The sequence below is a fragment of the Limulus polyphemus genome, unplaced genomic scaffold, assembly GCF_000517525.1.
Source record: "Limulus polyphemus unplaced genomic scaffold, Limulus_polyphemus-2.1.2 Scaffold8, whole genome shotgun sequence".
Lineage (NCBI taxonomy): Eukaryota > Metazoa > Arthropoda > Merostomata > Xiphosura > Limulidae > Limulus > Limulus polyphemus.
Genome location: NW_013665618.1, coordinates 135,973 through 152,985, shown reverse-complemented (window position 1 = coordinate 152,985; position 17,013 = coordinate 135,973). Strand labels below are relative to the sequence as shown.

The 17,013-nt window shown below is 29.3% G+C and overlaps 1 protein-coding gene across 1 annotated transcript in view; it reads right to left on the bottom strand.

Annotated features, from left to right (window-relative positions):
• Positions 1-247: 247 nt before the first annotated feature.
• The window catches only part of LOC106478057 (myotubularin-related protein 2-like), a 49,666-nt gene continuing 32,900 nt past the window's right edge, over positions 248-17,013 (bottom strand). Inside the window, exons 10-14 of the mRNA XM_013938571.2 lie at positions 12,652-12,759; positions 8,849-8,941; positions 7,918-8,031; positions 2,857-3,036; positions 248-2,258 (exon numbers count right to left, since the gene is read on the bottom strand). Of these exons, the coding sequence (XP_013794025.1) occupies positions 2,112-2,258; positions 2,857-3,036; positions 7,918-8,031; positions 8,849-8,941; positions 12,652-12,759 (642 nt within the window). The 3' untranslated portion in view covers positions 248-2,111. The remainder of the gene's footprint in view (positions 2,259-2,856; positions 3,037-7,917; positions 8,032-8,848; positions 8,942-12,651; positions 12,760-17,013) is intronic.

Below are 17,013 nucleotides of genomic sequence, written 5' to 3'. Positions count from 1 at the left end.
AATAGAAATATTTTAAAAAACAACAACATCAGAGATGTTAAAGAAAAATAGTTCAATTTTGATAAGTACACAGTATGTATACTTCTTGGATATTTTATTATAATTAAAATGTAATTACAAAGATTTAATCATCTATTGTGTACACATGAATATAACAATCAAAACAAAAGTTTAATATTGAAAATTAAATTTCATGTATTGGGCATCAATTCTCTTATGGAAATAAAATTTCACAAACAAATTAACATTCTGTTTTCATGATGGGTATTTATTAACATTCTGAAGCTATGCTACTGAGCTATAATACAAAATGTGTGTGTGACCCATATAGCAAAAATTGCAGAATAATATATTAAAATGTGTGAAATCCAGCATCTAAGTTGATTGACAAACCAAAGCCGACTGCTAACCTAGTGGGATATGTATGTACATAGTGAAACATATGTGATGATAACTTACATTCCAGTGAAATTATGCATCTTGTACTTTCTACAAGTTAAAGTCAGTCGTTTGTGGGAAATTTATTTATAGTGTTGTACAAACTAAATAATTAAATTACTATTAAACCATTCTGGAGAAATATAATAAAAACATAAATTTTTGAATCAACTATTAAAGTTCTGCCAAAAACTTTAAATGTATTCTGAAATATAGTCCAATGTTAAAGCACTCAAAAACATCTATTGAAAAAAAAAAAGTATTATTCTCACCCTGCAAAAAATATGCAAGTACAAATATATATAAAACAAGCACAAGATTTGTACTTCAGATTTCTTAAATGCATGGCAATGAGTCAGACTTTGCTGCTGAAACTTTGTAATGAAGCAACTAACAGAGATTGGTGAAGTTTGTGATACTAAAAGAAGCAATGTCTAATGATAAACATAATTACACTAAAACATAAAATATTATAAGAAAATGTGTTACTGAAGACATGATGGTTTCAACTTTATTTATGAGGGAAAACTGAAGCTAATAAAAGTATTAAAAATGTTAAATTCAAATAAAAAAAAACAACACTTCATAAGTTAAAACATGCACAAAAACAGTACAAATGTACCTACTGATGTGGGATAAATCAATGATGTTTTAGGTTTTTATTTTGGTAAAATACTGTACCTATAAAAAAAAACTTGGAGACATTGAAAATATATGGGTCTTAACTGTTTTACATAAAACTATATTTATGAGTTTAGTCAAAAGTAGATTTATATTGTAAAACAGGGACAAGTAAGAAAAAAAAAGGGGTGTGTGTTATTTATTCTTTTGATTACCATATTCTATATTTTCAAACAAAACTACATTGGATATAGTATGTTGTGTCTTCAAACTCTTGTACAAAAGTATATAGCCCAAAAAAATAGAAAAAAAAGAGCTGCTTTTTATTCTAAATAATGAGATTAATTTTCAAACATTACCTAATTTATCAACCAAAACTTGAATTAAAAAGATTTTAAAGCATTTAGTACAGAAGTGGCAATACTGTTTGCAATATGATTCTTGCTCAAAGAGGATACTTCGTAAAGAGATTTCATGCTACTGTTGACAGCTTTGGCCCCATAATGTTAAAATGATATGGTGAGAATGAAACCTACAACTTTACTTCAACTTGGAAATACACTGAAAATTTCCAGACAATATCTCTGATTTGATATACAAATCGGAATTTTGAACATAGAAATGCATTTACATTTTGACTGCTTCAAACATGCTGAAACTTATTTAAAGGTTGTTTAGTATTACACACAACATTTAATATGCTAAAAACCTTTCTAGGTTTATGTTTGAAGATGAGAGTCATGTTGGTAGATTCTGCATATTTTAAGCAGGTTCACAATTATTAAAGGATGTTTTTAAAAATAAGAATAACATTATCACCTGGTTATGTTTGAACTGGGAAACTAAGTTCAAAGACTATAGCTAACATTCTGCAAGTTTCAAGCAGGCTTTCAATTAAATAAGGAATGCTTTAATGCCATATATAATACTTTGAATAATTCATTTTCCTAGATAAAGATATCTATGACCAATAATCTACTCATATATATATATATACATAATCCAGTAACTATTACTATCATGTTATTAATTAAATCACACAAATTTGCAGCTTAAACTTGAATAGGGGAGGAAACTCTTGGAGTGGGGCCAATGTTTCTTGTATTTTTAGCTTCCACTTCTTTCTTAAGGTCTTCATACCTCATTCTCAGTTGGTCTCGGAGAGCTAAGAGTTCTCGACTTCTCATTAGGATAGGCTCCTGAGGTAGATTAGTGATAAAAAAATAGTTAGGAATGTCTATATACACTAGCATCACGAAGTAGTAACAAGCACAATCGATTTTTGTTTTTTTTTACTCATACAACACTTTAGCCAAATACCCACTCCTGGTACAGAAGTGGGGATGTCTTTTAAATTGTCAATTGCACTGTTTCTATACAGTAAGAATGGCATAAAGGTTTTATTGGGATCTGCAAACTTTTTGTTTTGAAAATCTAATATGAATAGCACTATACTTATGAGTATAAACACTGAAACTATCAACCTTTATAGAAATTGAAAATATATTTAATTAAAATAAATATTTATGTTGCTGAATAATAATTTTCCACACCAGAATTTACTTAAAAAAATATCAGATTATCAAATTAGCAGAACTATTCAACAATATATATAAAAGATAAAGAAATCTGATATTTCCTTGCAAACTTCATACACTAATGAGTAAATAAACTAATTTTTCTGCACCACAAAATAATTTCACTTTTCTCATATTTCTATAAAACAATATTATGCTAAAAGAAAAAAACAAAATCTAATCTAGGTTTTAAATGAAAATCAGCTATGAAATATGATACCTGTGTTCTCATGCGAGGGTTCCAGCGACAGTAGTAACTCTTCCATAACTGGAGCCGTCTCATGCTAGCAACTGGAAATAGAACATGCTGCTGTCTATATGTGGTATACAAAGGATTTGTAAAATCTTCAATGTTGCTATTAATGAAGGACCACAGAGAAACAGTTTTGTTTTTCACATCCTAAAGAAGTCGAAAAATTGTGTTTAGTATTGAACTGTGAAATAGTAAATTTTACAAGATTATAAAACCTTCACCCATGCTTTACAGGTTTTAATTTCATATGAATTCTCTTTCAACCGATTGTCACACAGAATAATATAATAAAAACATGAATAAATTAACAATTGATATGCTAGTGAAATAATAAATCAAGTTTCTTAGCCAAAAATTATAGTTATGTAAGTAGGTATGTATTTTAATATATTTTTTAAATGTCAAATTACAAATCAACACAATAAGATTTGTACACGTATATACAAGTTTTACTAATAAAAGAAAAGAAAAAATACTGTTTAGCCCTATTTGGCCTTGATGGTTGCATCTTGTCACAAGGGAAAAACTGTATCACTGAATTAAAAAAATAATAGAAAATAAACTGTAGTCACCCTTCCATTTTTTTTCTGAAATACTTAAGAATTGAAATTCATGCAATACAAAGATTAAGTTATTTAATTTTATACATAAAAATGTTCGGTCATCACAAATTTTGATCTTTGGCTGATTTTAGTATGCTCCAAAAGAAAGGATTAGTGTTTGTGAATTTCCTGAACTTTTTTGATCTGAGCATAATATGGAACTCACAACCATGTAGGAGGAAAGTAGAAATAGTTTTTAACAAAATAGCACTAAAATTGGACCTTGTACATCCAATACAAGTGTAGTTTTATCAATTTTAGCTAATTACTGTTTCTCATCCTCAGTTGTCATGGTGTGGTATAATGGCCTACACCTCATCTTTTTTTCCCCACCTTCATAGATCAATTCAGCAAAAACTTGATTAGGGATCAGAACAAAATGATAAAAGCTTTGGTGAAGTGATACGAAAATATGTTTGTGAACAGCTTCTGCCACAACTAAAGTGCCAATTAATCGTCTTTAATTTGTAAAAAGTTGCATTATAATTTTATACGTCATTTGAATTATAATGTTGCAGTATGATACAAAAAAGAAATATTTTTTGTGAAACAAGATGAAGTAAGCTTAGTTAGGCAATTTTGCAATTGACTGTATCAAGTTTGATGTTACTGAGAAGACTGTAGTCCATTAGTTCTTGCTGACATTAAGCCTTAATGGTTTAAGTAACTGTTTGAATGGGAAAAGATATCACCTAAAAGAAATGTAGAAAAATATAAATAAGTGAATATAAAACAGGTTTAAACCTTATTGCATATATATTAAATGAAAACTTCTGATTAACAATTTAAATAAGTTGACTTGCTTATAATTCTTGTATGGTTAGAAAGTTATTTCTATTCTAGATCAGTGATTATTACAGCAGTGAAATTGTATTCATCGTTTTTCAAACCAAAACAAAGATAAAATTTACAGTTTTGTAAAATAAAAACTTAATAACAAAGTTTTACAAAAATCAGTAACTAAAATCAACAACAAAGGTAAGCAAATGTTTTTCTATAAAAAAAAAAACACATCCCAATGAAATATTTTCAAAGCCACAAAACCATATAAATATTAAAATAAAAATATGATGTTTTATTTATGGAAGCTATATGATTGGTAGAAAGTTCATTTCAAGCACAAATCTGTTTTATCTAGTAGGTATTTTTCTCCAATGTAATAAAACAGACCAGACAACAGGTGTATTGATTTCACCCACTCGTTTAAGTTTATTTAAAATGCTATTTTCAGGGCATAAAAATGAATGTTAATATAAAATATACAGAGAGTTAATCACAATTTATAAGAATGGTTTACATAAGTTAATACAGTGAAGTGTTGCTGCAGATCAGAGTCATGGTGTCACTTGCAATATGTTCAACCCAAATATAGTTGGTTCACTGCAAAATCCCAGCTATTCAACAATGTAATGCCGCCACAGCTAGACTTTATAACTGGAGGATTATCTTATAGCCCAGTATAAAGGATATTTATAGAATGAAGTTGTTAAATGATACAGAGCAAAAAGAAATTTCATAAAGTGAGCTTCTTATCTTTTTTGATGGAAGTGGAAAAACTTAGAGTAGAGCATTTAGAGCTCCAAGTTACATGTTCAGTATCTCATTATCTTACCACAAGTTAATGAATAGAAAATGTGAAAATATGGTCAGTTACTTTACGGTCTCATTTCAAGTTACAGACTAGAAAATGTGAAAATATGGTCAGTTACTTTACTGTCTCATTTCAAGTTATAGACTAGAAAATGTAAAAATATGGTCAGTTACTTTACTGTCTCATTTCAAGTTATAGACTAGAAAATGTGAAAATATGGTCAGTTACTTTACTGTCTCATTTCAAGTTACAGACTAGAAAATGTGAAAATATGGTCAGTTACTTTACTGTCTCATTTCAAGTTATAGACTAGAAAATGTAAAAATATGGTCAGTTACTTTACTGTCTCATTTCAAGTTAACAACTAGAAAATGTGAAAATATGGTCAGTTACTTTACTGTCTCATTTCAAGTTATAGACTAGAAAATGTGAAAATATGGTCAGTTACTTTACTGTCTCATTTCAAGTTAAAGACTAGAAAATGTGAAAATATGGTCAGTTACTTTACTGTCTCATTTCAAGTTATAGACTAGAAAATGTAAAAATATGGTCAGTTACTTTACTGTCTTATTTCAAGTTAAAAACTTGCATATGTGAAAATATGGTCGGTTACTTTACTGTTTTATTTCATGTTAAAGACTAGAAAATGTGAAAATATGGTCAGTATTTCACTTACTTACTACAAATTAATGACCACAAAATTTTTAAAAATGGTCAGTATCTCGCAGTGTTCCCATCCATAAAGTGATGATAATGCTTATGAAAAAGAACATGCTAGTCCAAAAAAATGCTACTGTAGTGAAGTTGGACCTATTTCCCTGCATCAAAAATAAACTAATAAACATGGATTTGAAAACTATAAAGGCTCACAATTCAAAACTTTATCATCTTCCAGCTACACTTCAAAATCAATGACTTTTTTCATAAAAAAAACAAATGGCTGAAGATACTGGAACCCAAGTCTTCTGATGCAGCTCCAATGATGGACTTTTATGCTTTTAATGTGCTTAAACTTGGTCTTGGTAGCTGATGTTTGTATACAGTGGAGGGTCTATAAAAAGTATGTTAAATCAGACTGAGCACGACTGATGATGGATGAAATCGTTTCCAGAGCAACCTTGTTCATATAATGTGCAATTACCTCTCAGTTCAAAGTTTATTAATAGTGTAGTTTGTTTTCAAAGAATGCACATTAAAAGGTTCTAGATAGGAATGGTTGTCACTGACATCCCTCAATTTTTTCCTTCATACAGTGGAAATACTTCATCAAATTGCACGAAACTTAAAATACACTTAATAAATAATACCTAATGTTTGACTTTAAAAAGTTCATGTAATTTAATTTAGTTTGTGTATCAATTGTTTTATTATGTTGAGAAATTTCAAAATTTTTATTTTTTTCAAAAATAAGTTACTTTCTATTGCTTTAAAATTAAATTTCATTTTTTTATTGTTGATCAGATAGTTCCATTTCATATATATATCGATTCTCATTATCATATTTCTCTTGATTCTCTATTTTGCCAGTTGCAGTAATCACCACCTGTGGTTATAAGTCATAAAAAACACTGATAAACTGACAGATTTATTGGTGACCTAGCATGTAATCTTTCACAACAATATTCTTGGTAAAGATAAATTTATATCTAATAAATATAGTTTCTTTTCAATAAATATGCATTTTTATTTATGTGCATTGTTGAATATAATAAACTTAACAATAATATTCAATAAATAAGGACTTGAGTCATTGGAGTATATCGCCATTGCCAATTGTACTCGATATACCTAAATATGCTTACTCAATGTCTTGTCACAGTAGAAAATTGTTATATCTTTCAAACAAATATAATGTAACAGGAAAACATTTTCAGGAACGAAAAGAACATCTAAAGAAACTACAAAGAAATTCCAAGATCTGTGGTTGTTCTTTCTCGAAGGAGCAAGATTTTGTCACTTCCCCATGAAACTATAATTACTTTTCACACTCACTTTACATTGACATAAATAGTTTACAATCTGCTATATTCAATGGTCTTCAAATTTAGCCTATAGCTGTTTCCAAAGTTGAGCTTGATTAGCGGCTGTTGAGATCACATGTTGTGAGATCATAAAATGGAAGAAATGAAAGGTTGTACTGTTAAAATTAGTGAAAGGAAAGAAAACATGTGAGAAACAAAATATGGATAATTATTTTCTTAAGAGATGATAGTTTCTTAGCACATATAAACCTATGCTTTGGGATGAGCAGATAAATTCAATGTGTGTTGTTTATAGGCAAGACTTTAGGAAGCTGGGCAGAAATGTAAATTTGAAAATTCAAAACAGTTTTTAAGAATTGCCCACTAAATACTTGTTTTTAGTTAAAAAGTGTTGAAATAAGAGTTAGAATTATTATATTCACTTACATTTTGAAATTTCATTTTATATGCAGGTGTGCACTTGAAACATGAAAAGTGCTAGCAAGTCAGGGTTTTTAGAATTAATATAAAATATGAGATAAATATCTATGCTTGTAAATACCATACCATATTTGTATAGTATACTTAACCTTAACTTTACATGATACTAAAATACTGCTTACTTTTCATGTTCCAAAGAAAGCATTTATACATACACAAATACTCACATTTTATATACCTTCATTGAACAACAAGCTTTATAATTTCAAGACAACAAAATTAATGCTTAGGTATTTGCACAAGTTTGTTTTTTATATATTATTTAAAAAGTTATGGACAGAAATGTATTCAACACTACTGGTGTAAGCATGACAACTTTCAATACTATACAGCATATATTTCACTGTTATTTTAGTAATAACTTTTAACTTGCCTCTTTTACTCGTTGTTGCTCAGTGTTATAAAGAAAAGTTCCAAATAAGCAACTGTAGAGGTGGTCCAAAATTGTTATTAAGAAGTGTTCATTGAATTCAAAAGCATTTGGAAACTAAAAAGAGTGTAATAAAAATACAATGATGTTATTGTAACTTACAGAATTCTTTTAATGATTTCACTTACCAAAACTACAAATAAATATAAATCAAACATATTTATCACAATAATTTAATTATAACACACCACATTAATCCTGTTTTTCCATTATCTTTCACCAGACACATTTCTAAAAATCATTAGCAAGATATATTATTATTACCATCATATTAGGTTTTCAACTGTTTGAATCAAAATAAACAATGCTTTAATGGTGTTTTCACTCCCCTCATCTACCTCACTTGAACTCTACTGCTCTTTTCCATTAATTGTACACTGCTTCCTAAGCAAAATTAAACTGTGTACTAAAGAGAACTCATATCATAAGTAGCAAAATCTTGACCTTTTAGTCTTCTATGGCAATTTCTATCCACATCGATAAACAAGTAATCAGAATTAAGAAACACAACAGTTGATACATATTAATAATTTATTAAAGAAATATTTTACAGATAGTTTATTGATAGATGTATGCTAAAAGACTTCTAGATGTATTACACGAACCCTAGATAAACTCGGAAATATTGTACAAAAAGTGATTTAAAATGTTTCATACGACTGGTTATATTGGCATTACTTTCCATACTTTCTCTTCCTTGTCTTACAAGTACAACCTATCACTGTTACTAACTGATAACAACTGTTTTTTAAAACCTTTTCTAACTGAAATCATTGGAAATAAGCAACATTTATCAGGTCATGTTAACTCTAGCTACTGACATGCATTAAACTTCCAAGACTACAGCTTAAGTATAATCATAGTTCTACCTTACCTGCTGTGTAATTTGCCAAGCACAATCTATAAATTGCAGGAAAACTGGGGATCTGTCTGCATCAGAATGTTTGTCATCTCCATGACCAATACGCTGTAAATATATTAATAAATCATTAAAAAAAACTTACAATATTACATTTTCTTATAAAATGTAGTGACATACAAAATATTTTGCATTCTTAGTGATTCTAAATTTTAGTGGCAGAAGTAAACTAATTAATTTTTGATAAAAAAAACAACAAGCACTTAAGATACAATATATTAATCAAATTACTTTTTTCCAAGCAAATGCTACAGCATGTAATACCATTAGAGTTATGTTACTTAAGATGTATACATTTATATTACTTATTTCAACCTGTCAATGCAATGTGACATACACTTTAAAACTACAGCAGTGTTTTAGTAATGTAGATTTTTAAAAATTAATGTAGTTGAAGAACTGATACATAAAAATACTTTTTTTTTAATGTCTGATTACTATCTCCCTTGCTAACTCATAAGTAAATAAATTCACCTAGTATTAATTTTTGGTGGAAAGAAATACAGGGCTTTCTTCACTAATTTCTGTGTAATAAAAGTAAGTAAAGAAAAAACTTTTCAAAAGATGTAAATGTAGGGATGGCTAATATCGATCCTTCAAAAACAATGCAAACAAGATAGTAGTAGAATGTTAACATACAAAACATAGGATAAATTAAACCCAATTGTGATTGAATAGTTATGTATATTGCTAAATGTTAATTCTTGCCTGTGCTATTATGTAGGGATGATACAAATGCCATTTCTACTATCTTGTTTGCATTGTTTTAGAACGATTTTATATAAGCCATCCCTACATTTACTTCCTTTTCTGAAAGTTGTTTCTTTACTTGTTTTTTTTTTTTTCACTGCAGTGTTTCAATAGACGTAAGAAGGTTCTATTTATAACCAAGGTCTGAATACAATGAGGTTCCAACTGTAATATTTATTGTATATCTATTATTGGCTGGTAATTCCTGTTTCATCCAGTAATTAAGTTTTTTAAAGGAACACCAAATTTTGTAAAAAAAGCTAACTTCAACGGGTAATTATAACAAATTCTTCTATATAAGGTGAGAATTTAGGTTAATATATCTTTCATTCCCTGAAATATAACCAGGGGCAGTCAGAATGATAAAATCATTTACATTAGAATTATGATTTGTTTTTAATTACTACTAGTTATTAATAATACTTATAAAAGACAATACTCCATTTTAAACTATGTCACCTCAGTGAAGTTGGGTGACACCACTGTTTTGGTTTTTGAGTTATCATATAATAAAGAAGAAGCAGAAGAAAGAAGAACAATAAATTCAAACTTTTGCTATAATATTTACAAACATTCACAGAACTTGTGACCCAGTTATTACATAGATATTGTTATAAAATGATACACTGTATAGTATTGTAAAGTTCTGATGACCTATTGAGGAAATATTTAAAATACCATTTCAATAAACAATCCGAGCCATCCCTATATAGGCAGTGCTACAGCCTGCCTGATACAGAACTCTTAACAGAATGATAGAAATATATTCCCCCGTTATTGTTAAAACCATATGACCCAAAGACATTTCTATTACACTTCTAACAAATGGTGTAAAGTGGAGCAATTATTACAAGACACATATATGTATTATGATGACTTACTGAAGTTCTGTTATATGTGATAAATATTTTACTTCATTAAAATACTTACAAATTATTCTTTAGTTTCTAGTCAAATGTAGATCTAATAATAAAAATTACATACAAACGTTACTAAAACTTGTTTCAAGGAGAAAGTATTACAACTACTTACTATGATTTTTGTTTATTATTATTATTACATATACATATTTTAACATACATTATAGGTGTTTTTAACAGTTTCACTGTTATATCCATTCCACATGTTTCAAATTTAAGTTTTATCAATAGTGAGTTATCCTTTTCTGATGTTTCTTTTTACTTTTTTATTCCTTCCATTTTCAATGTAGATTTGGCATTCACTATGTAGACAAGTATGTAGTAAATCTCACAAATTACTAAACAAGCAGCACTGGAGAGAAAATAGGGTTGACACCTATTAGACAACACCAAACTGATGAATCAATGCATTCTAAGCATTGTAAGTTTTTTTATTGTATACTTGCAGTTAGACCACTTATAATAAATAAAACATATTATTTACTAGGTTACTTTTTATGTTCTGATTCATGTAGATAGCTTGATTTGGTCAGACTTTTTAATAACATGCAAGTTTGCACTATTTAATAAAGACAATAAACAAAGTATTCTAAAACTTCTGTGGAAATTTAAAATTTTCTTCATAATGTGAGTTTACTTTAAACTGAAAAATGTGGTCAGCCTTGTATGTGAAATCACTTTTAGACCATTTCAAGAAAAATGATATGAAAAACAGGTAATTTGGTTGAAATGGTGATCTACTACCAGTTGAAGAGGATAACTAAACAAAAAAGGCTGCAACAATTTTTCATTCACTTTTATTATATATGTATTTTCATTTAAGTATGTAAGAGTTACAAGATTCCTACATATGTTTGCTGAACTTGTTTGAGAACTACAGGAAAAATTTACTATACAACACGAAAAACTAATTACATTCCTGTACTTATAAGTTCATTTCTGCTTTAAGATCTGTAGTTTGTTGCAAAAAAAAAAATGCATGTATTTATCTACATATATTCTTGAATGAATATCTTAAGTTAGGTGTATATTACTATCTTTAAAATATTTTAACCAATGCAATATGAATGACTAGAATGTTGCTGGGGAATAGTTTTCACCATTGGTACAACTGAATGGATTATTTGTGATGCATACTCAAGTGTTTGTTTGAAGCACAGTACATCTTATATCACCTTTTTGTTTCTAAATTAAATATCATTGCCTATAGACCTAAAACCACCAATAAATAAAGTAAAATACATTTAAATGATTTGTCCATGAATAACAAGGCTGCCCTGCTGCAATTCTGAAACATAACTGGTACCATTTCACCAAACAATCTTCATCACCGCATTACCAAGACATAAAACAGATGGAAGCAGCAGCTATGCCTATACTAACATTTCACAAAACAAATCTTCTTGACCAAGTACAGAAACTACTACATAGATTAGCTTACTTTTACTAGCAGAGAACTTAATCTAATGCCAACTATGAATTACTTACTTATTTACATTTTAGAAATACATCAGCATTTTGACTTTTTATCTAAAAACAATCAGGTATGAAAGCAAAGGGGTTGGTCTGTTTTCAACCAACTCACATCAATTAATAATATTCATTTTTTTCCTGCTTGAACGTGAATATTTTAAAGTAACAAAACTGTTGCTAGAATTATTGGGAAGATGCAGGAAAAATTACTTATATGTCTATCTCTTTTAGAATTATACATATTACACTTGATGTTAATTGTTTTAGAATTTTTTTTCAAATTTGGGAATAGAAGAAAAAGTTGTACATTTGTTTGTTACAGACCTACAGTAACAATGCACAGTTTAAAAGATAACTAAATATGCATCACAATTTAACTGAAATATTAACTTCATATATTTAGTAGTTATGTCATTCAATGATGCCCACTGATAACCCTCAGCCCAAAAACCAGAAATTATGTAGTTCAATAATACTGGTACTTAAACTCTTAACAACTGCTAAATCCCATTTAAAACAAGGTTATTGACACTTTTACATGCTATGTTTTTATTATAACAATCACACTTTTATGAAAATTCATTCATCAAATTATTGATAAATGTGCACACACACCTGTGCAAACTTGTGTCCAAAACTAATCCATTCTTTTTCTATGAGAACTTCAAAGCCTTTGATAGTTCTGTAGTGTGGGTCAAGCATAAGCATTGCTAGACTGGTCAACTGTGGAGGAAAAAAATATATATAACTATCCTGACATTAAAATTTTCCACTTAGTACAATCAACAAAACTGCTTATCTTTTAAAATTAATATAGAGTGACTCTGTTCATATGATCAGTTTTATAGAAAGTTTGTAACGTTGCTTTGGAAAATTGACCACTCTTTTTTTCCTTTATTGTTTTAAAAAAATATGTATTTTTGATTATTTTACATAAAAACATAATTTGCAAAAGAAATCTCCTTACAAAAAATTTTAAATTTACTAATAGCTAGCACATTGCTTCCATAAATGTTCTGTAGCTTATCCAAGTTGGTAATACTCGGGTAACCTTGAAAATAAAACTTATGGAATGCCCAGTGGTCAAATCAGATGGAAATATCCTTATACTATATATTTTCCATCAATGAACACTTCTTAAATTTAACATTGTTTATGAAATACCTTACGATACTTTGATAAGTAAAAAGGAAAAAAAATGAATATTCCTTAACACTCATTAAAATGTTACATGAGTATTTACTTGAAAAACATTGAAGTACATGATAAAAGTTATTGCAGACAAAACTACAACATGATTGGAAGTTCTGATTATTAATATCCTATTAAACTTCATATCTTGAAACTCTTGACTTTTATCAATAACTTCCACCATACCTTTGAAAAATAATTATTTTATGCTCTTGAACAGGCCCTGGAAAAACTTAAGTACCCAATCAGAAAGTTAATCACTCTGACACAATTCTTATTTCAAATTAGAAACATTGCACAAGAAAAATTCTAAAGAAACTGTGACAATAACTAGACTCACTGAAAATGGTTATTACTACAGTTTATTGTATGGTTAAGCATTTCTTATTTAAAACTTAATATTTAGATTCTCCAAGCTTCTGACTAGAAATTGTATGAGTTATTTGAAAATAAAGGACCAAATGAACTAAAACAATAGTTATATTACAAAACTGAGCTCTTACATTAAGAGAAATATTTTAATAAGCAAAGTGATTGTATCAAAATATATGCTGCAAATAACTAAGAATTAACCAAAATATTTAAAAAAAAATCTAATTACAGTTTTTTTATTTTTGTTCTTCTTGCAAAGGAGGAGGCATATAAGGGCTGCTTTTGGCTCCTGATAATCTCAAATTGAAATGAAACTTGCAAAGAATCAATTGTATGCTATGTGACAATAAAATGAAGCATTATTTGCAGTTTCTTTTACACATAACTTAAAAGAATAGGTCAAACATGGATACTTCATAGCTTAGAAACACTCATTATGACAGAAAACAAATTATTAAAATGTAATAATAACTAACGAATATAATGTTTTAGTTTTATCATCAGTACTCCTAGTCTCAACTGCTCCAGACACCGGATCCATAGTGAGAAAACATCTCCAGGATTTAGCTAAATAAAGACTTCCTTATTGTTGGTGTTCATTAAATGAGTGGTTATATTGGCATTATTGTTCCTTTAGGATTTTTCTTGAAAAACTATTGACAGTTATTGCAGAGAAAAACTTCAAAGTTATTGCAGTAACAATTATCTGGCTGATGTGTTTTGCATAACTCAGGTATCATAAAAGAGATCACATGTGTACAGTATTCCACCACTTTGGCCTGCTTGTTACAGACTGTAGACCCATTTCATATTGGTTCCAGAGGTTGTAGCATTTAAATTGCACCTTGGCTCTCAGAAGTTTGGCTGTTCCTTATGAAGAAAAATTTTAGAAGACCCATTCTTGTTCATGTACTCTGCACTGTATGACTGGGACTGTTTCATTTGGTATACTATAATCTCTGATGCACAAGTTGTGCAGTTCATCTACTGTCAAATGAGAGAAGTCTTTTATAAATATTACATCCATCTTACACCAGCAAGTCCTCTTGCTAATAGATCCATTTTTTCTCCATGTTCTGTAGACTACTTAGGAGAGAAGCAAGTCTTAGCATCAGTGTGAAAGAATATCAGCAGCTATCACATCCTGGATGTACAGAGGTCTGAAGGTATTAAAGAGAGGACACACAATTCATGTGTAATTTCTTACATATAGAAACTAAGTCTTCGAAAACTACATACAGTGCTTTCTAAATCTTTACCTTACCATCCAAAGCCTCCACAACCCACAAGGTTTTCAGCATTAAGTCTGGATTCACTAGCTTCAGATATGATGTGTGTTTATTTCATTTCACAAGGAAATTAGGCACTTTTATGACAAATCCAAAGTCATAAAGGAAGACTAGCCAATCTCAAAATCAATGATCCATAGTAAGAAAATATATGAGGTTCAGCCAAATATACATTTCTTCAGTGTCCTTAACATCCATCCAGAACTATCAGTAAATACCCATCAGAAGCTACAAGCATCACTGGTTTCAACACAGGTAATCCTTTGTGGATGGAAAAGAATTATTTCTAGCTTTTAGCAAAGTGTTTTAACCAATGATGATGTGAAAGAGTACAAAGTAATGAGGAACAAAGTTCTCAATCAACACATTCCTTGTTGACAGCTCACTTCTCCATTCCAAACAAGGATGAAAGCAAAGGAAGCAACAAAACAATTCTGAGTTTGATTAATAACACTATCAATGATGTTTATACTCTTAGTTGAATTACTCCTCACATGTATCCCACTTCAAGTTATTCCTTGTGGAACCCAGTGAGATTTTAATAGTTACTGTCAGTTAGGCTCAATGAATCATCAAAAACCTTCACTTGAGCTGCTTTTCATATACCTGCTTGAAACTGTTATGTCTGAGCAGTTGAAATTAAAGTCTGGGAATTTTGTTTCCAGTGCAAACTGACTGCCTATAAGGTCAATTGCACAAGTTCTGCATCCATCAGGTATGCAAACTCCAGTTTTTACAAAAGTATCAGTGAATACCTATAAAGGAATTATAATCAGCTACCTGAAACACTGAATATAACACATCTTGAGTGAGGTGTGATAGTTCTGTGACAGATAACTTTATGCATTCTGAGAAAGTGGATAGTGTTGAATATGGAGTTTGTGATTCCCAAGTTATGTCTCCATCATCACTGGGTCCATCTTGATATCCAGAGGTAGTTGGTCTTTTGTAGAATTTTATTTAAGATTTACTGCAGATTCAAGCTCCACAATTTAAGTTTTTTTTCACATTTATGGTAGTTTGAGTTGCTTAAAAATGCCTTATTAACAATAGTTAATGGATTAATCCTTTAGTTTGGTTAGTAGATCACTCCCTTGTAGTGGGAGTGGTTATGGGTTTGAATCTTGCATGAGTGAGAAGCATAAATTGAATCTATTCCAGGAAAATTTGGCATCCAAATAGTGAGAGGGGAAGAATGTGGTTGTTCAAGTTGTTCCAAAGTGCTTTACTAGCAAATGCCAGTGGTTTAATTTTAGTTCAGTAAGTAGAGCACTCACTTGTAATGCAACTGGTCCCAGGTTAAACTCTCACACATGAGATACAAAACACTGAAATTATCACACCTTCAAATGTTTTCATATTTCCCCACTGTCTTTTGAAATAATGTATGATGCACCTTTGGACTGAATAATAAGCCACAACAGTCACAATATCCTATTTTTTTGCATATATTCAGTCACTATCTAAAAAATAATATATGAATAAAAGGTAATATCATTCAAAGAGGTAAATCTTGAATCAAACTGAGTTTTTCTCACAAAATAAAATTATGAGAACATAAATTATATACAAAATATTAGTTTGGTACTGGAATGGAATGATGGTGAATTTGCTGTTCAAACAGCTGATGATATCTCACAAATAGGGTTTTCTGTAAATACAAGACCCTACACAGAGCTACATCATTAGTGGAACCTGATGATCGACTAATTGTCAAACTCAACTAATTGATTATTCTTACACAGGACTTAGGTAGGTGGAATAATAAGAAAATAATTTTCATTAGTTGATTATTTTTTATGTCACTGATTGATTTAATCATCAAAAGTTTTAAAATTTTTATTTGGAAACAAACATTAAAGTAGCATTTATGTGCTTCTACTTGGTTTTCCAAGATAAATATTATTTTCCATCAATTTGCTGGAACCAAATTCCTATCTTATAAGCGTCCATTCTTTCACTGTAGTAAAAATATAACAAACTTAATTTTGGTCAACAGATTTTTACATACATTCCCATCTTCTATGATTGTATAAAGAAACTATCTGAAAAAATAACATTTTCCCTTAACAAGTGTCTACATATGCGATTAGTTATGGTTTTTAGGATATTTTATATATACTAC